Source organism: Lissotriton vulgaris, chromosome 7 (assembly GCF_964263255.1).
Source record: "Lissotriton vulgaris chromosome 7, aLisVul1.2, whole genome shotgun sequence".
In the NCBI taxonomy this organism is placed as follows: domain Eukaryota; kingdom Metazoa; phylum Chordata; class Amphibia; order Caudata; family Salamandridae; genus Lissotriton; species Lissotriton vulgaris.
In genome coordinates this window covers 1,761,455,877-1,761,477,903 of record NC_141695.1, presented here as the reverse complement: position 1 = coordinate 1,761,477,903, position 22,027 = coordinate 1,761,455,877, and the positions used below count along the sequence as shown (strand labels likewise).

At 43.7% G+C, this 22,027-nt stretch overlaps 1 protein-coding gene across 1 annotated transcript in view; it reads left to right on the top strand.

Annotated features, from left to right (window-relative positions):
* LOC147706607 (uncharacterized) overlaps positions 1-22,027 on the top strand; it is a 740,422-nt gene that overhangs the window by 122,451 nt on the left and 595,944 nt on the right. The window contains 1 exon segment of the mRNA XM_086929638.1: positions 349-355. Within this exon segment, the coding sequence (XP_086785764.1) occupies positions 349-355 (7 nt within the window).

The window sequence follows — 22,027 nt, the reverse complement described above, 5'->3', positions numbered from 1 at the left end:
GCGAATCAAGCGGAGTAATGCCATGGCCTGGTATGTAGGTAACGTAATGCTGTCTATATGCAACCCAGCGTCCTATTAATAGTTTAAGACTAGAATTCACTTAAAAAAATGTGGCCCCAGCGCTCGGCTGACGCCAAAACGGTTATAAAAGATCTGCGAGTCTTTATCGGCACATACGCAATTGCCATGTTCCATTCTGACCAGGGTCCTGCTTTCAGCTCTCGAGCTTATAAGGAGGCCATGGCCAGCATGGGCGTTGAATTGCGATACTCTTGTCCTTCACACCCTGAGGGGAACAGTGTGGTTGAAAGAAAAAACTGAGACATAAAGCAATCTATAACTGCGAAGGTATTAGGTTCGGGTGATGGGTGGGTCAAACATTTAATAAGTGTCCAACTTAGTCTAAATAATTTGCCAAGAATTCTCTAAAAGGTTTCAGCCCATACGAACTATTGTTCGGAACTAGAATGCATGTTAAGGACCTCGACAGTCAGGCATCAGTGGTAAAAGATAAGAATAAAGAATTTGAAATCAAAGATCGTTTGGCTGTTTTACAGGACTTGAATGAAACAAGAAAATCCTTAAGCAACATAAAGTTAAAGCAACAGCCAACTACCACTGAAGAGGCACCACCAGCCCCAGCAAGGCCTGTCTGGATTCCAAAGATTGGGGATCTAGTCAGAGAGAAAATAGCGGTGAAGAAGGAATTTGGGCCTTCTTACAGAAAAGCAGTACCTGTCTTGGCAATCAACGGAACAAGATCAGTAGTACTACCTCCCCTTGCTGGTAAAAAGGAGAACCAAGCTGTATCAATCGACCTGGTAAAACCACAAACATGTGGCCTATAATCAACAGTAGGCCCAGTGGACTCCCGAGAAACAACATAATACCCAAACTAGCTTCAATCCAAGAGGTTCAAACTGAAAGACTAATCACATTTGATAAACCTGCAGTGCACAGAGAGGGACTATGCAATAATGCCATGGAACTCGTGCCTCTTGAAACACAGATTGAAACAGTTCGTCGTGAATCACCGATCTACAATGATGTGGCATCAGAATGTGCTACTGAAAGACAAATTGAGAAAACAATTCCAACAATTGACAGAACTGCCTCTGGCTACTTCATCAACTTCGATACCTTTTCTGAAGATCCAAGCATCCCTGAAGTAACGCCAGAACAAAAGACTTTTAAGGAAAAAACAACAGAACTCTTTCATCAACTAAACGAAATCTACCTCATTTCTCCATGGTTAGAGTTTTGGTTTGGGCTAGGTATGCTTTTCCTCCTGCTTTGGCTCATCATGGTACTTTGTTTGGGAAAATTCATTGAGGGAAAATACAGTTCAATGGACACAGCAAGTCAGAACATCAACTTAGTCCTGAAACCACACAGATCATCTCACGTGAAGAAAAGAGAACTATCCTCAGTAAATGTCACAGCCATTCCAGTACCCGGCGGGGTAGTATGGGACAAGACTGACTATGAAATATATGGCCCGGTCGAGATCTTAAAGTAACCTCACCAATTCAAGGTTTCATTAAGTGACTTTGTAAAACCAAGTACATTTTCGGATGATTGGGATTTTGAAAGTATAAATAATATGATGTCTGATTTAGTGTTGTCAGCAAGATTTACAGAACATAATTATTTACAAGGTTCGTCTAATTATGAACATATGTATTGCTTCTCACATTACGGAGACCATTACTTACATAAATCTGCACAACCTAGAAATGTTTTTAAATATAATCAATGGGAACATTGTGCTACTCCACCTAAAAGTAGTTTGAAAACATTCTATGAGAAATTCCAGTACTTCTCAGGGTTTAACATAAGTGATGCAGAAACGTTTTATTATAAACTGTTGGATAAAACAGGGATGAAAACAATGTTGACAAATACTAAATTGATATATTCAGAAGCATTTTATGAAAAAATTATGACATTTGGTTTTGATTTTTGGAAAAATAACATTGAAACAAAAACCATCTGGGGTACAAAAGATTGGCAGGTACAAGGCCTAGAAGCATTATTTCGAGCCTGCATGATCCCAGAGCAAATAATGTTCTTAAATTACACAATTCACCAAACAACCTGTCTTGGCCTAGCTAAGATTAAAGAACTTAACAAACTGTCTATTCCAAAGCCAATACCTGATAATGCAACCACAGATATTGAAATAGACGTATCTAAAATTTTACATCTAAACAGAACACATCCTGATTGGAAAAAGTGGTTAATCTGGCCTATTGACACGAATAACTGTCAAGATAGATTCCTGAATAAAACACAGGGGTTAACAATGACCAGACCCGACCCTAGATACTCCCAGAGACAACATCCAGGGATAGTAACAACATACAGTGTATGGAAACTGTGCCTTGAATGGCTAGAAACATCCACACTGGCAGAAATTAAGCAACACTTATCTTTACTGAAAGATGGTGCTGATTTGCGCAATTTCATACTGGGACCACGCAAACAGCGTCAAAAACGTTTCATAGCGACCAGTACCTATGCAGCTTACAACGAGGCTTGGAAAGTAACACAAATTGAAACAGCTGAAAAAATACGAGAAATTGATTGTATTAATTTGGAAAAATCACTTTCGGTTGTGGACAATGGGTTAATGACTCTGTCCTCCAGAATATATTCTCTGGACAGTATTGTATCTTCTGCCATAGATATAATAGACAAAGACTTGCTAATGTTACAGCATGGCCAGTCACAATTGCGTTCTATTGTACAGTTAGGCTGGACGCTGCAAAATCTTCGTTCAGGCTGTGTGCCATGGCGTTTAATCAACACAACGTCATTGTTTTCCATCTTTAACCTTACTGATAAACAAATCAGCTTGACACAGAAAGGAGCAGACTATACAATCCTGAGCATCGAAAAACTTGAGAGATTACCATTGACAATGTCAGAAAGTCCTGTCATTGAATGGATAATACACGGGATTATCGCAATTCCGATAACAACTTTCCGATTTAGAAAGTGCCTTGAATATATACTGACTGGCCAGTATGAACGTTTGGGTAAAGGGTACATTAAGTCAACATGGAAATTACCATATACACACACTTGCTATAGTGACAGCAACAAAAATGCATTTCTTAGTGGTGAAAATTGCAAACATTCACTAAGCGGTATACTTTTGTGCCAGGGTATTAATTTACACGGGGCCTGTGAAGGAAGTTCAAACAACCTTTCATGCCACCAACATGTCACACCTGCAACGCAGATAGAGCCTTTCTTTAAGCAGCTCTCTAACGGGAGGTACATTCTAATAACGGATCACAGCTGTTGTGGCCTCTTGCCAGGGAAAGCATATCTCGTCCATGTAACTTCCATGGTCACTTGTTGTATGCAAGCTTTGTTTCCAAACGGCCGTGAAGTCTCCGAGACTCCTTTATGGCCTCGTCTGAATTTCTCTTCTATACGAATTGATACTTTAAGCAGAATGAAGTCTGTGCTTCTACAGACAACAGTGCCCGTCACGTCATCAAAAGAGACGTATGATCTCCTAGTTGCAAGGACGGCTTCGGAGATACATGACCTTTTATCAACAAATTGCCTCGTGCATTTCACAGAAATGCTTAGCCAAATTCTAAACATGTCAGATGCCATAGGCATCCCAGGCGTATTTAAGACGATTTTTACGGGACTACTAACACCATTCAAAGCAATTCTGGGCATCATTCCCAATTTTGTCCATTCTGTCTTTGGAGGCATCCCCCTTATTTTGGGACTTGTAGCAGGCATTTTATTTTTGACCCTCCTGCTCCGATATGGCAAGCCAAGACACAGACATGACTCCGGCGGGGATGGAAGAAACGATCCTAGCAGTGCGCTACCGGGACCGGATAACTAGAGTCCTTGGATTAGCCAGACTGAGAGATCTGAACATGACCTGGTTTCTTTCATTCAGACCTATATGGCAGACCTGCATCTTACCTGTGCTTCGATGTATGCTATGCGGAGATGAATACGAGTTAGACACCTGTCTTGCACTTCCATCAGCAGTACCAATGGATATCGATACTTTGCTAAGTCCTGTAACGGCTCATGCATTGTGTTGTCGCCAGCGGCTACCAATCCTGATGACGGCATTCGTTGAGACTCCTTTGCTACGACTAGGTGGTGACAGTGGAGTGAGAAATAAAAGCAACATCACTCAGGTACGACCTTCTGTGAGCATTGCTGATCCAGACTTTGATGATAGCAATCATTCTCACACCTGCCAAGTTACAGCGTTATCGAACTTGGTCGAACTGTCACCTGATTTTGTAGACCAGTTCTTTGAGAGCCTGTCTGATATGATGTTCTCCCCAGGACAGAAACAATAATTTTGGGAAAACATTCCGACACACAGCGTTCGCATGAACTCTGAATTCGGCCTTCGGTTTTGATCAACAAAACTACTGAAAAACGTTGGAACTCTATTCCCCCGTTCACCATGAAAAAAATTTTGGGGGATTGAACTTTTTCAAAATATTTACTTTTTTTGGCACAAATTCTTTGCTTAAAGTAGACCTATTCATAAAAAACAGACATCTATTTTTAGTAAATCTAGAGACAAAATAACTTTAACTCAGCCTCTAGCACATTACAGCAAATGCATTTATATGTGATGAAATTATCTCGCCCTTCTTGTCTGTATAAAGAGATATTTCATGTGTAAATTCTTTCTAGCAAAATCGTTCAACTGCTTACATATGCTATACTTTTTGAATGATTTCTATGCTTAATGACGTACAGTAACTTTATTTTGATGTATTTCAAAAACACCATTTCAAATGCAGTATGATGTTACACGCGCATCTTATTGCTTTAGTTTTTAGTAATTTGATGGACATAAAATCGTGGAGTGGGTGTCGTGTTCTATCTAGGACCCCGATCAATATCATGACCTTATGCCCCTATATGGCTATAATCGATAAATATCCCTATAATGGCATAATATCCTGAACCTTATTTCAGAAACTCGTCTCTGGCATAAACGATCAGAGCCACATTTCAGAACCTCGCCTCTGCAGCTCATTACAGTGGATGACACAGCAGAAGCCACTATCTTAGATTCCTAGATTACACTCCGAGTTCTTCAACAAGATAAAACCTCCAGCAACCTGGGAAAACCCCGCTTGCTTTGTTTTTATTAGTAATAGAACTCTAATGAGCACTGTAAGAACGATCACTTCCTAGTGACATCTTTATTGACGTCTTATGTCCAAAAACTTACGTCAAACAAGGCACCTTTCAGGTATAAATATTACCAACATTGCCTTAAGCAAACAGCGATGGTGTGGTGAATACAGGAGCAGAACAGCTGTCCCTTGCAGAGCCCAGCAGATGCAAGCAGCCCACGGACGCTGCCCCTCCTCCTCCTTGACGCGCTGAGAAAGACGCTGTCTTTTCTCCTGCCGAGAAAATCCAGCTCCGGCGTTTCCAGCCTACTCTTGCGAGTGACTGGGATATCGAGTCCTGGAAGGAGATACAAGCCCTCCAACATTCTATTCCAGAGGTATGGTGTTGACTAAACCCTTAGAGAGAATTCTTGAAGCAAACCTTGGCAAAACCAACTTAACTTAAACTGTTACTTACTCCCTTCCAAGTGTTAGGCTTAGGTCAGGTACACTGGGGTAGGCGTAGTTAGAAGCACCAGTTGAGTACGTTAGCCAAATGTATATATGAATGTATATATTTTATTAATTTTAACCATTGTATGGCTAAGAAACCATATCAATGCTTTTACAGTATTATTTCGCAATACTGATCTTACTGTACGCACTTTTTATAATAACAAGTCTTGCAATTGTGGCAATTCATTTCTCTTGTATGAGAAGAAAGACTGTTCAATAAATAAAACCTTTTATTGAAGACACCCGTCTCTCTATTCTCTGCATCTTGGTGAAAGTAATCTGCACAAGTGACTGAGTAAAATAACTGTCTAATGTTTCATACGACTCTACAGATTGACTCTTATTCTAAGGAGCAAAGTTGTCATGTTTATGCGGTTGTTGAAAAACTGAATCCCTTCTTGTCTGTGCCTGGGGAGCTGATCACTTCCTATTCAGTCAAGAAAGTTTCCAGTGACCTCTGAGCTAGTTGGTACAAACCCAATTAAGTTTAGCATGGTCAGTAGAGACCTGGAAGACCGCACTTCTACGTCTACACTGCTGTTTATGTTATTCCAATGCGCAGGGCCTATAGGGAAAATAGGAACTACACTACAAGACTATGTTTTCCCTAAGTATCAAAAGCAAAAACCAACCCAGCAAGGCCTTGGAGATCGCTCTGGGTTCAAACAGAGTCCAGTTCTTCCTCAGCAAGGGCAGAGAGTAGCAGACAGCAAGGCAGTACAGCCTTATAGTGCAGAATTCCAGCAGAGCGACAATCCTTCTAGTGGCACAACAGTCCTTCTTCCTGACAGAGTTCCTTTACAATACCAGAAGTGTCTGATTTGGTGGGGTAAGAGACCCAGTACTTTTACCAAGTTGTGCATTTGAAGTGGGAGTGACTTCAAAGAAGAAGTGTCTTTGAAATGTGCAGAGGACCTTTAGTCCTAGCCCTGGCTCCAGACTCACTACAGGGGGATAATACCCATTCAGGTGTGTGTGTAAGTGGTTCTCTTCCATCCTGCCCAGGGTGAGCCATCAGGATGCAGATGGGCACATCTAACCTTCTTTTGTGTGTTGCTCTCTAGAGGAAATGCACAAAGTCTAGCTGTCACCGACCGAGACATGTATGGGAGAAAGGCTGCAGGCACAGAGAGCTTTAAGAACAGAGAAATACCAACTCCCTAAAAGAGGTATTTCTAAAATAGTAGTGTTTATAATTACCATTCCAATGATATGAAACATGACATAGCTACTCGTTCTTAATCAGGAATTACATGTTAAGCGTGTAATATGGAATTCACAATGCTATCCTATGAGATGAGTTGGCCTCACAGTAGTAAAGAATGAATGTGCGTGTTTTTCACTACCAGGACATGCACATAATAGAAATACATGTCCTACATTTTACATAAACAAGCACCCTGCCCTATGGGCTACCTAAGGCCTTCCTTAGGGGTGACGTATGAGTAATGAGAAGGGAGGCCTTGCAAGACATTTTAAATGCCAAGTCGACGTGGCTGTAAACTGCACATACAGGCTCTGCAGTGACAGTCCTGAGACATATTTAAAGTGTTACGTTCATGAGTTGCACAGTCAGTGGCATTGGCTCACTAGTAGCATTTAATTTGCAGGCCCTGGGCACAGGTAGGGCACTCTATCAGGAACATAAAAATAGATTTAATATCCCAATGGTGTATAAACCAATGTTACCATCTGTAGGGGAGAAGCACATGCACTTTCGCACTCGTCAGCAGTTGTAAAGTGTTCAGAGTCTTAAAGCCAACAAAAAGAATCAGCAAAAAGAGGAGGTAAGGAGGCAAAAGACTTGGGGGAAGACCACCCTAATGCTCACAGGTCCAAAACATGCCCCCCCCCAGCTGAGAGTTATCTTCATGTAGTTCCTCAGTGGCGAAGTTTACAAGTACTTCTCCAAGCTGACAGAATCCCACCCATCCTATTTAGGTATACAGGCTGAACCACCTTCTGCATTGACAGAGTGTTTCTCATCTCATCAATGGTTTGCCACTATCAATGCAGTAAGCATAGCTGTTGGCTAACATTACTCTATTGCTGCCAGGGTGGTGGGATTGCACCGAGTCCATTGATATTTCACAGTTGTGTTGGCAGTGATATAGCGGCAGGTTGCTGATGGAGGGATTTTGTTGAGAGACACAGCCAACATTGGACTAGTCCTGTAGTTGTAGGATGGATGTTTGCATCACACTTGGTATGTGTTTTGCCGAATTGTTGCACATGCATACCACCCAATAAATTACACTCAGACCGTGATCCTCTGCTGTTCCAGCACAGCACAACATTTTCCTGGAGAAGTTTGTGCTAGAGTATTCTGGGTTTATTTTTTGCTCCCTCTGTTACCTGTGCATTTTACATTTTATTGTATTTTACTTGTGGGTATAAAGAATCATTCAATGTAATTACATTATAATAGCAGGGAAGAGAAAAACTAATGTTACCACAATTGTTTGGAGCCCAAATTCAAAATAAAACCATATCTCAGAAGAGGAAAATGTGGGACAGAATAGTTGACGGAGTGAATGCTGTAGCAAATACCCTGCGCACATGAGGAAATTAGGACAAGGTGGAATGACCTTCGTGGGACAGTACATTTACTACTCTCCAATCATCACCTGGATGCCCAGGTTCTCCCAGCCCCACCTCCTTACAACATTTGCACTGGAAGGAGAAGGTCATGCAGATCCTACTTCCTGAAGGCTTTGCAGAAATCCCTGGAGTGAAGACTGGAAAATTAGACCTTTGAATGTACCACTAAACCTAAATCTCACTTTGCATTTCTATTTAGCTGTTGCTAAGTGTTTTGAACTTTTGTTAAACAAATAAACCAAGATATATCAGTATAATATTTTTTGTCTTGTTTGTTGGTTTGAATGTGTTGGGTTGTAATTAAGACTACAGGTTTCAATCTCTATTGCAGTTGACATAATGCAAGGTTTTTTTACACCAAATAACATATTTTATGTATGTGGTTTGTATTATAAATGTCAGTTTTTTGCTTTTTCTGCTTATTTTCACTAGGTATGTTTAACTTGCAGCTTTGCACTGTTGTGCATGTGTAGTTGAAATTACTACAGTTAACATGATGCCTTGTTTGTTATGTGAAAATGATATTACAATATTATTTTGCTCTTTCTTTTTTTTCAGTCAAATTTTCACATATGTTGAAGAATTTTGTAGTTGATATATCTTTATTTCATGCTATGTTTTTAGGTGTGCTTGTGTTTAATGTTCTATGTTGTCCTATCCTTGGCATCTCATTGAATTTATAGCGTTACTTTCACAAATCAATGATTTCTGACCTAAAAACGTGAAGGTATTGTATTTGTGTATTTGTGTACGCAGAATATCAGTTGGTTTTTTTTAAACACTTTTTTAAAATAAATGTACTCTGCAATGTGTATATGATGAGTATTGATACATATCCCCCTAAGTTGGGTAATTTTTAGAATGTTTGGTCTCGTTTCTGTCACATTTCTCCTCTCTTCAGTGTTGCATTGAATCTTTGGTATATCTTATGTAGACTTTCTAAATTCTTTTAATTTCATGTCATCTTTTTACCTGCTATTCTGAAGTTGTTTTATGTGTAATTTATTATAATACCACTGACTGAAAGGTAGATTCTGTATATTATTTAACTTTTTCCTTTGAATGTTCTTCAGTTTTAGCTTAAAAATCATTTGACATATAATCCAGACTTTCACAACTTTTACATTCATTATTGGCCTAACTCACAGATTTCTGGGCTGACTCCACTCATGATAGTCCGGATGATGAGAAGCATCCTTGTCCATCTGGTCTACCTGGGCAGGCAGCTCCAATGAGTCACACTCGGCCCACACCAACACCCCCCACCCCAGCTGTTACCATACCTGAGCCTATGGATACCTCCACTTACTGTATTCAAACTAACATCACCCCAATCTTGTGCCCCCCAGTCCTGGCTGCAGTTGAACAAACACCTCACCACCTCTCTTTTAGCCAGGAACCAGTGGGATGGGGCACTGTGGGTCAAGGCACATGGTAGGGGTATAGGGGTTGTGAGAGGGAATCTGTGGGCCAGCAAAGTGAGGCCACTGGGTTCACTGTCACCCAGGCCACCATCAACCAAGTCTTGAGATCCCTCCATCAGTCCAAAGACATGATAGCTTAGATCCTTACAAAGCTACGGGAGATGAAGCAGTTGCAGAAGGAGCACAATGTACAGATGGAGAATCCGATCTCCAATTTGAGCTCCCCGACTGGGGTGCTACAAGACATTCACACCCTTATGTGCAAGTCTTTTCCAGCAACATCTTCCGTTTTCTGTTGTCAAACATGATCTAACTACAAATGTCTCAGCCACAGAAAGGGAGGCCCTGCCAAAAGAGGCAACACCTGCACCTATCTCAGTCTCTGCTACTGTGGATCCACAAGCCCCCCGCAGGAGCACATGTTTATCTGGACCACCAGGGGAGGATAGCAAGACCACCATTAAGAGACGCAGAGCCTAGTTTTCCACAGTGTGTAACTACCATTGACTCTGTGGACTATTTTCTAGATACATGTGCCTTTCTGATGCCAATTGTATTTTTGACATTGTATTCCAAACATGTTTGGCTCGTCAATATTAGTTTCATTCACCAAGATTGATTTTTATCATTGTTTTAGCTTTTTTGTGTACATCCTGTTTTAGTTTAGTTGGATTTGGTGAATGAAAACAAAATTAACAAAGTCAAAGACTGCTAATGTATTTTGTTTCTCAATTTACTTATAATTTTTCCCTTACATCACACATCGTAAAATGTAAATAATGCTTGTTTATTCATAAATAAGTGCTTTGTAGCTAATGTTTCTCACAATTACCAAAACAAACTAATAGCACTAACCTAACCGATGGCTGTTATTACATTGTTAGAATTAAATGTTTGTCATTGTTTACAAAACCATTACAACCCATGCTGTATCCCAATTATCAGTGCCAGTTTAACATGTACAGTTCCAGACATTGCCAGCATAGAAGACTGTAATATAATCCAAAACTCAATAGACACACGTTCATTGATTTATATCATCACCTGGAGCCTGATCTTCTGAGAATAGTAATCAAACATCAATAACACCAGTAGAAATTACTGGCATTACTCCATTTTGTGGCCACAGGATCATTCCAAGACACTGTTGCAGTATCTGGTGCCATGTCACAAGCAACTTTAATTGGTGTGATACAAGAGTTTTTTTCTACAATGATGAGACACATCAGCAGCTTCATACACTTCACACAAATGAGGATTTAGCCAATGTGAAGGGAGATTAGCATGCTTTGGGTTGCAAACCTCATGTGGTTAGAGCAATTCAAGCACCACATATTTGCATGGTGGCACCATCCAACAGAAAGAAAATGTCTACTGAAATCCGAATAACTTCAAATCAATAACTGCAAGTTGGTTTTGTACAAAATATGTACACCTAAAGTGTGTGTCTTTCATAGAAACAATCCATGTTCACTTTGTACTTTGCAACAGCAGCATATTCCTGCAATTATCACAACTTTAAAACGTCCAAATGAAAATGACATGTTGAAGGGTCCTAAAACAGATTAAAAACAAAAAGATTCATTGAATTACATTGCAAAATAGACACCTTGCAAATAAATAATATTAAGGACACCTTTTGTGTTGATGATGATGCAGTAAAGGGGAAAAGAACAAGCTAATCACAAGCATAAATGTTTAAGTTATAACTGGACATCACACATATAATCAAACAACATAGTGCTTACATATTATCAAAAAATATATTTTTTATTTTTATTTTGTTTTACATTATATTTTGTCATTTTCTTATAGAATATTGAAAAATATATAAGTCTGTATGTTTCAAAATCACAATGCATCAACACATATTATGACATATGAGACATAATCAGGTGAATAAGGGATTGGAACTTAGAAAGGAGGGTCGGTATGGAACTACACACGTTTTGGCAAGATGCCTTCGTCAGGACACCGTCTCAACTTTTACTATTATTATGTCTGGGTACTCTTAAATCAATCAATCAAAAGCATTTATAGAGTGCGCTACTCACCCGTGAGGGTCTCAAGGTGCTGAAGGGGGGGGGGAGGGGAGCTGCTACTGTTCGAGGGCCAGGTCTTGCTGCTGCTACTGCTCGAAGAGCCAGGTCTTGAGGTGTTTCCTGAAGGTGAGATGGTCCTGGGTAGTTCGTAGGTGTGTGGGGAGGGAGTTCCATGTTTTGGCTGCTAGGTAGGAGAATGCTCTTCCTCCGGTGGTGGTTCTCTGAATCCGTGGGATGGTGGTGAGGGCTAGGCTGGAGGAGCGGAGTTGGCGTGTGGGAGTGTAGAATGAGAGGCAGTTGTTGAGGTATTCGGGCCTATGTTGTGGAGTGCTTTGTGTGCGTGGGTGAGGAGCCTGAACATGATCCTCTTGTTGACAAGGAGCCAGTGCAGGTTTCTCAGGTGGCCGGATATGTGGCTGTGGCAAGGGATGTTGAGGATGAGTCGTGCGGAGGCGTTTTGTATGCGTTGTAGTCGGTTCTGAAGTTTGGTGGTGGTTCCTGCGTATAGGGCATTTTCGTAGTCCAGTCAGCTGGTGACGAGGGCCTGGGTGATGGTCTTTCTGGTTTCGGTGGGGATCCATCTGAAGATCTTTCGGAGCATGCGCAGGGTGTTGAAGCAGGAGGACGAGACGGCGTTGACTTGCTTGGTCTCAAATGTCCCAAGGACAGTACCCGCTCCAATACAGGGTCTCACTCAACCATCTGTTATTACCCCTACTGTTATTACCCCAACTGTCAATCAACCACATAAGACGATGCCTCCCTTAGTTAATTTACCCCCGGAATCAATCCCTTATACAGTCATTTTAACAGGGGTCCCTGAACTTGGAAAAATGCTAGGGAGTCTAATTCAGACCTAAGAAGTAAGGTTCTCTTCTGGCTCAATAAGCATAGGAGTTTACCTCAGGGTATGAGGACTGACATCATGGCTGTAAGAAGGGTCCCCTGGGTGGGGCATAGCTCCAAGGATCTTGAGGGTGACTGCGTGATTGTCAACCTTCAGGATCCTTGGGCAGTTGAATTTATTTGTAAGACACCTAGGCTTGCTCGTGCAGGGGACATACAGTCTATTAGTTTGCATTACTTTTACCCCTATGTGAATAATAACCATTCACGATTGCCAAAGACCCCTTCATGGGGTAGTTGGCCTGGCCTAAATGGTGCAGGGAGGGTGCAGCATCACTTTTCTTATCTACATTTTCCACATTTCCTGCCTCTACGAAACCGGTTTGATCCCCTTATGGGCCTGGAAGGAGTGGACTGACTCCATAAGCCCTGTTCTATTAGTAGGGGGTTTAAAAGTCAAACGGAGAACGCTATTACAGTCACTATGGTTAATGGAAATGTGGATAAAGTAGTGTCTCAGCAGCAGGTTGGGGCTAGGAATACAGAAATTCTATACATAAATGAGGCTGAAGGAAAGACCATAATACGGAATGAGGCTGTGCATGATCTGGTTCATATAAGTAGGGAGTTTGTTGGACACATGAATATTAAAGCAACTATGAAAGTGTTGAAAACTCCGAATTAGAGTCGGTTAAGGTTGTCAACCCTGTAGTTTTGAGGGAGGGCGACCAAATCCCATTGGGGAAAATGTCTATACCAGGGAATGTGTACAAACGGGTAGAAAACGAAAGTGTTCGTCTGATTTCCTGAAATATAGCAGGTCTATCACGGAGATTACAAGACCCTGCATGGTTGAAATTTATTGAATCTTTTGATTTGGTGTGTCTACAGGAAACGTGGTCCACTGGTATAGCAAGTTTTGATGGTTTCCAATCATGGAACGTTCAGGCAGAACCCTCGCAGTCAGGGAGGGCAAAGGGGGGACTCCTTTCTGCCATCTCTGTAAAAATGAACCAAATACAGGTGAAACAATTAGCCGAATCCACTTGGTATCAATTGCTTATGGTTAGTGGTATATTCTTTCCCCCTATCCTTCTGATAAATTGGTATTATAATGTGTTTAATCACCATGAAACGTCTGTTATGGAAATGTTACAGGAGGAGATTGTTAAATTAACAAATACAGTTTTCCCACTTTTTATTACTTGATTTGGTTGGGTGATTTCAATTGTACCCTCTGCAAGCTCAGTGGATCAAATGCATGTGGGTTGTTTGATAATAGGGATCAGCCTTTGGCCCACTTTACTCACTCAAGTCAAGGGAATGCTTTAAATAATATTATTGTTAATAATGACCTATGCATTCTGGAAATGTCCAGTTTTTCAACTAAAACATGTATTCCAACATTTCAGAGGCTAGGGGATCGAGTCAGTATAATTGATTTTATTATTGTATCTATGGGTTATGTAGATTTGGTGACTGATTTTAAGGTTGAGGCAAACCCAGCTAGTGACCATAATCCTTTAATTGTGAGCTTTGCCCCTGCCCCCAGAAAAAATCGGCGTATTCATCATACGGATCATCAAATAAAATATACCAAAAATCAGGGGGTCCCGCTAAGATGGGATAAAGTAAATGTGGATAAACTAGAGTCGGATGTTTTTAAGGAAAACATCGGAGTGATAGAATTGTGTTTGAACCCCAAGACTGACCCTGAGTGTATTATTAAGAATTTTGAAACTCTCCTGGGTAATGTAGCTACACACCTAGTGAAGAAGGCAGGTAGGAGTAAAGGGAAGGGTTTTAAATGGTTTGACGCAGAATGTTCGGCTTCCCAAACCAGCCTAGCAAAAGCCTTACGAAAAGTGCCAGTTGACAGAGACTTGGTTAGAGCGGCCAGGAAAAAGTACAAGGCGGCACTAAACAGACGAAAAAAGGAGTTAAAATCAAAAGCTTGGGAAGATTTGAAGAAAGCAGCAGACATGAGGGATAATACCCTGTTTTGGAAAGTAATAAATCAACCATTTTTAAAAACCCAGGATAGCGAGTTAATGCAGGTGCAAATATCAGAAGATGAATGGGTTGCCCATTACAGTAAAATTTTTAATCCAAAAGATGTGTCCCTAGGAGCCTTACAGGGAATAGAGGATTTTGATAGTGAATCAGCTAAAGAGTTAGGGGCGTCCCTCACTCTTTCTGAGGTGAAGATGGCTCTGACAAGGGGTTCTGCCTTAAAAGCGCCTGGCTCTGATGCGGTACCGCTAGATTTCTTTAAATGCAATATGGATGTTTGGGTACCTGTCTTATTAAACGTCTTTAGAGCTATAGTTGTGGGAGTTATTCCTAGATCCTGGAAAGATGCAGTAGTGGTACCAATCTTTAAGAAGGGCAAAAAATCAGATCTGTGCTGTTACAGGCCGATCTCTCTAATTGATGCAACCTGTAATGGGCAGAATTATTTTGGCGCGCCTTGAAACTTGGGCAGATTCAGTTGGCATCATTGTTGACTCCCAATATGGATTTAGACGGGGTAGGGGAACCACCGAGCAGTGCCTGAATTTAGCACTAATTATGGGTAAGTACATGGGTGCCAAACATAGTTCCATCCATTTGGCATTCATGGACTTATCCAGTGCCTTTGACACCGTATGTAGGGACAAGCTGTGGCATATGATGGGGTCGATGGGGTTTGAGGAGCAATTGGTGTCCCTGCTCCGTAGACTACATGCTGCAACTACAGTAAGTGTGCATTATGACCCTGGGGGAGAAAGAACTAATCCTATCCCGTCCACTGAGGGTGTCCGGCAAGGATGCATTTTAGCTCCCTTTTTGTTTTTAGTTTACACGAATGGCCTAGAAATTTTTTTGTTGCAATGTGGGGCTGATTTCCCAAAGGCAAATGATAGAAGGATCCCTATGCTGTCATATGCGGATGATACGGTTTTAATGACTCTCACTGCAAATGGCATGCAGCTTTATCTGGATGCTTTTGATTTGTTTATGGGGGACTTGGATTTAAAAGTTAATTTTACCAAATCCTTTGTTATGACTTGCGGTCCTAAAAATGCAAAAACACGTACCTATAGGGTTAAGGACTGCATCATATTGAAAGTGGACAATTTTAATTTTTTGGGAAACCTTTTTAGCAAAAAATTGATTTGGGAACCATTAATTGCATTACGGGCCCAAAAAGTATCAAATATAGCGGAGGGCCTTTTTCGCTTTGCGAGTAAATTAGGTCAAAAACTATTACCCACATTAATAGCTCTATATAACGCCAAATGTGTTTCGGTAGCAACTTATGGTGCTGGCGTGTGGGGCACACACAATTGTGAAACACTGCAGCTGCAGGAAAATAAATTTATTAAGCGTCTCCTAGCTGTTCCGACAGGCACTTCAAACACCTTTTGCCACGCGGAGGTGGGCATGGAGTTTCTCAGTGATATTATACATCTGGCCCCCTTATTGCTATGGATTAAAGTTTGGCAATCTGAAGAATTAAAATTGACCCATGAAATTTTACAGGATTGCCTCAAGCTGGACCATACTAGGGAGATACCTTGGATTCAATATGTAAAGGATAACTTTTATAACATTGGTTTAAGCGATATTTTCGATTACCCTGAGTTAATTGGCAAGGATTCAAAAACAAAGACCAAAATTGCTTTCCGTAATACTCTGGGCACTTTAATTCATAGCAAGCATGCAATGTATGTAAGGGGTAAACTACAAAGGCCCCTCTACCAAACCTACATCATTCACACACAATGGCGTTTTTATTTGACACGTTTCCGTATTAATACTTTACATTTTCTTTTTGCTTTCCCAAAACAAGGTGGGTGGTGTAAGAACCTACCGCCATGTCCCTGTAATAATATAGTTACTCAGACTACTGTGCATCTAACCCTTTTTTGTGCTTTGTATAAAGTTCCTAGAAGCAGATTTATTAGACCAGTGTTGGTCTCCTTTGGATCCCGTTGTTACAGAGAATGTTATGAGCACTTATTATCTTTGTCAACCTCTCCCATTTGCAATGCAGTGCTGAATTTTATTAGATCAGCCCTTGTGATTAGAAACCGATATTAAATATAAAAAAGGGAATAGGATATTAGGTAAGGGGAATTTTTCTCTTGTCAATGAAATGAGTTCAGTGATGATCCAAAATGTCTTTTAATATATCTTGTTTTAACTGTAGATATCAACTGTGAATGTTGTTTAATTTTTTTTTTATTATGCATGTATACTTTTATGACTCCTGCTTGGAATCGAAATAAAGTTATTTGAATTTGAATTTGACTTGCTTGGTCATCGTGAGGGATGTGTCCAGGATGAATACCAGGTTGCGTGCGGGGTCCGCTGCTGCTGGGGCCAAGCCCAGTGCTGTGGGCCACCAGGAGTCATCCCAGGCGGAAGGGGATTGTCCGAGGTTGAGGACCTCCATCTTGTCTGAGTTCATCTTCAGGTGACTGAGTTTCATCCATTCTGCGACGTCTTTCATTCCTTCCTGTAGGTTGTTTTGGCGGTGGCTGGGTCTTTGGTGAGGGAAAGTATCAGTTGGGTGTTGTCGGCGTAGGAGATGATGTTGATGTTGTGTTTGCGTGCGATGGTGGCGAGGGGGCTCATGTAGATGTTGAAGAGGGTTGGGCTGAGCGAGGAGCCCTGGGGTACGCCGCAGATGATCTCAGTGGCCTTTGATCGGAAGGGAGGGAGGCGGACTCTCTGGGTTCTGTCGGAGAGGAACGAGGTGATCCAGTCCAGGGCCTTTCCTTGGATCCCGGTGTTGGAGAGGCGGGTTATTAGGGTGTGGTGGCAGACGGTATTGAAGGCTGCCGAGAGGTCCAGGAGGATGAGGGCGGTTGTTTCTCCATTGTCCATCACGGTCCTGATGTCGTCGGTGGCTGCGATGAGGGCAGTCTTGGTGCTGTGGTTGGCTCGAAATCCGGACTGGGGCGGGTCGAGCAGGTTGTTAGCCTCGAGGAAGGCAGTCAGCTGTTTGTTTACGGTCTTCTCAATGACTTTGGCCGGGAAGGGAAGAAGAGAGATGGGGGCGGAAGTTCTTGAGGTCTTTGGGGTCCACCGTGGGTTTCTTCAGAAGGGCGTTGATTTCTGCATGTTTCCAGCTCTCGGGGATGGTAGCTGACGTGAACTAGCTGTTTATGACGTTCCGGAGATGGGGTGTGATGATTGTGTCGGCTTTGTTGAAGATATGATAGGGGCAAGGGTCAGAGGGGGAGCCGGAGTGGATTGAGTTCATGATGCTGGTGGTGTCTTCAGTGCTGATAGGGGTCCAGGCGCTGAGGGTGGAGGCGGGGGTCGCTGGTTTGGTGGCTGCAGGCGTAGTCAGGGGTCCAAAGCTGTTGTGTATATCTGCGATCTTGCGGTGGAAGAACGTGGCGAGGGAGTTGCCGAGTTCTTGTGATGGTGTGATGTCGTTGTTGCTGGTGCTGGGGTTGGAGAGCTCTTTGACGATGCTGAAGAGTTCCTTGCTGTTGCGGGTGTTGTTGTCTAGTCGCTCTTTGAATGATGTCCTTTTGGTGGTTCGGATAAGCTGGTGGTGCTCGCGGGTGGTGTTCTTGAGGGCTGTCATGTTCTCTGTAGTTCGTTCGTGGCGCCAGGTTTTTTCAAGGGTTCGGCAGGATTTCTTGGATTTTTTAAGTGCGTCTGTGAACCATGGGGTTTTCCTGTTGCCGGTCCAGTCTGGGGGGTTCTTCAGTGGTGCGAGGTCGTCGGCTCAGTTGGTGATCTACTGTGCGAAGTTGCGGGCTGCGTCATTGGTGTCAGTGGTGTTGGCCAGCGGGTTCTGGTTTAGTGATGAGAGCAGTTGGTCTGTGGTAATTTTGCTCCAGCATCTGCGGGGGGTCTGTTGTGTACGGTGGTGGGATGTGTTCTTTTTGAAGGTGAAGTGGGTACATATGTGGTCGGTCCAGTGTAGTCCTGTGGAGTGGCTGAAGGAGACGTGGTTGCTGGCGGAGAAGATGGAGTCGAGTGTGTGGCAGGCGAGGTAGGTGGGTGTGTCAACCAGTTGTTTGAGTCCGAGGTTGGCCAGGTTGTAGAGCAGGGTCGTGGTGTTGTTGTCGCTGTTTTTCTCCAGGTGTAAGTTCAGGTCCCCTAGGAGAATGTATTCTGGTGAGGCTAGGGCGTGCGGGCTGATGAAGTCGGCGATGGTTTCCCTGAATTGTGTGCGTGGTCCTGGGGGTCTGTAGATGAGCGTTCCTCTGAGGGTGGTTTTGGGTCGGTGTGGATCTGGAAGTATAGGTGTTTGGCGGCGGGGAGCGTGTCTTCGGTGGCGGTTGTGATGTCGATGGTGTTCTTGTGGACGATGGCGATTCCTCCTCCGGTTTGATTGACGCGGTCCTTCCGGGTGATCTTGTAGCCGTCCGGGATGGCTGTGGCGATGTCAGGGGCCGAGGAGGCGTTCATCCAGGTTTCCGTGAGGAAGGGGACGTCTGGTGCTGTTGTGTTGAGGAGGTCCCACAGTTCGATGGCGTGCTTGTGGACAGAGCGGGTGTTGAGGAGGATGCACTTGAGGTGGTTGTTGTTGTTGTTGTTGCAGGGTTTGGAGGGTGTTGGGCGGGTTCGGGGGCAGGTGAATTTGCAGTGGCTCGGTAGCAGGCAGGTGGTCGGTCGGTGTTGAGTGCGGGAGGGCCGCGGAGTCGTATCTCAGTCGTGTCCTCTGGATCTGGTGGGGGCCAGGGTTTCTGGCGCTGGGCATGGTCCAGGCGTGGACGGGCGCAGGCGGGCTTGCCTTTGGCGCGCCTTCGGCACGCAATCGGCACGCCCGCTGCGCGTTGCCGCTGGGCGTGCGCATGGTCTCCACCATAAATGGCGAAGTGGGAGGGAGGAGCAGCTGGGAGGCGGGAGTGGGGCGGCGAATCGGAGGGGGGAGAGGGTACAGAAGAGAAAAGGGGGTGGGCCGCAGGGGAGCAGCGACGGGGAGCGGGGGGGTGCACAAAGCGGGAAAAGACGGTCGCAAAAGGGCGGTGAAGGAGCAAAAATACACAATTAGAGTGACAGGGGCACAGTACAATGACAGGGCACAAAATACAGCAGAAAGTACAAAATACTCAGCACAGGGATAGCGGCCAACTCGTGGCAGCAGCGGTGATCAGTTGGGCGCACTCACGGGGAGCCGTGCGGTGCGTGGAGTGACTGGCCCTGCGAGTAGGGTCAGAGGTCACAGCTCACCACCGCGCGGTCTCTGCCATAAATGGCCAAGTGGGAGGGAGGAGCAGCTGGGAGGCGGGAGCGGGGCAGCGAATCAGAGGTGGGAGAGGGTACAAAAGAGAAAAAGGGGTGGGGCCGCAGGGGAGCAGCGGCGGGGAGCGGGGATATGCACAGAGCGGGAAAAGACGGTCGCGAAAGGGTGGCGAAGGAGCAAAAATACACAATTACAGTGACAGTGGCACAGTACAATTACAGGGCACAAAATACAGCAGAAAGTACAAAATACTCAGCACAGGGATAGCAGCAAACTTGTGGCAGCAGCGGTGATCACTTGGGCGCACTCACGGGGAGCCGTGGGGTGCGTGGAGCGACCGGCCCTGCGAGCAGGGTCAGAGGTCCAAAGAGTTGGTTCCAGTTACAAAGTGTCACGCTGATAAAATGCACAGAGTCCCTGAGTTTTATTGAATGAACGTCAGCAAGTTAGTCTGATCAGTAGATTGTCTCAAGTTTTGTTATTTTATTCCAAAACTCTACAAGCCTGGACTAGAGGATTTAGTCCAGTTGCAATACATAACTGTAGTCGGTCCCTATATGGACAAGGGTTCCTGATGGTTGGTTTTCTGTGTGCTCAGGGCATCGTAGAGAAGCAATTGGGGTCTAGGTCTGATAGTGTGTCGGTAACATAACATAACAGGTGAATTTGTAAAGCGCACGATTACCCGTAGGTGTCCTGGCAGTGAATAACAGATGTTTATTGTTACCCAACTCAATGGTACTCATTTTATCGACCTCAGATGAATGAAAGGCTCAGTGAGTGGGAGTGCCGTGTTTTGAACCTGTGACCATGAGGTCTAACATAGGCCCCTGCAGTGGCTGCTTTAGTCCACTGAGCCACCAGACCTGGAAATATATAACTGTAGTCGGTCCCTATATGGCCAAGGGTTTCTGATGGTTGGTGTTCAGTGTGCTCAGGGCATCTTACAGCAGCAATTGAGGTCTAGTTCTGATAGCGTGCCGGTACCCCGGATGATGATGCAGTAGTCACTGTGTCAAAACTTTGACCGACAAAGATCTTTGCTCTGGACTTCACTTAAATTGGCCTTTCTAAAAGAAATGTCCAGCACAGCTATTTATCATTATTACATTACACGTTGGTTTGCAAATGACATCTAGATGTGCGTCAATTCCTTACTCTTCACAAGTATCATCTTCATTTGGCATTTCAATAATATCGCCCGGTGGCTCTTCATGGTCTCCTTCATCTGCAATGTATGGGATATTCTGTCTCAAGGCTATGTTGTGTAAAATGCAGCAGGCCATGGTGATTTTGTACACTGTGTGAGGTAAAGGAGGTCTCCAGCAATCTTATCCAGACATCAAAATCTGGCCTAAAGGAGCCCAAATTGAAACGGGCTTTCCCTGGAATTATTGGATTCCTCAATGTTGCTGACAACCATGGTTGGTTAGGATACGCTGAGTCTCCTATATAGAAAATGTTAGATCATTACACTTTAAATTAACCAAACAATATTATAACAGATCATACTTACCAACACACTGACCCTCTCAGGTCCAGGGTGTGACATTTGTTGGGAAATGCTGCTGTTCCGTTGTACAAAGGAATCATGGGTTGATCCGGGTAAACGTGCACATACACTTCAGTGGCAGGGAGTGTGAGGGGACTAGCCTGGAGGCCACCAGCTGTACATCATCTTCTGAGGTCTCCACAAGAGACCAGTCCCTTGTGGTGGCAGGCCCTACAGAGACTGTTCCATCTGCATCCTAGTCTGTCACCCAGAGGCGCATATCCACCCTCCCTGTTGCTCAGTTAAAAAGGCTGGGGTCTCCTTCTCAGCAGGCACTTCCCTCCTTGCCCTTGTCCAGCCAGCTGTACTGAGTGACGAGGTGAATGACCACCTATGCAGAATCTCTTTAGGCCAGACTGCACTCCTGAGATCCATCCAGGGCCTTAGTGGTCAAATTCAACAAATAGTAGCATACCTGGTAGGCTTTCATAGTGCTAAGTCTGGCCTGCAGAGATCATTTACAGGACTAGCCTCCTTACTGACCACAGCCACCCAATCAGATCAACCTTGAGCCCAAACTCATGCTCCATTCCAATGCCAATTCCCAACCATGCTCTCTCCTTTCCATGCACTGACTCCAACAGACACATGCAGCACACCCACACATAAACACATCAAGAAATACAAGCACACACCCAAACAACATACAGATACCACACCCAAACCCACCACCGCAACCACCGCCATGAGCAAACCCACAAGCACCACCGCCGGCACAC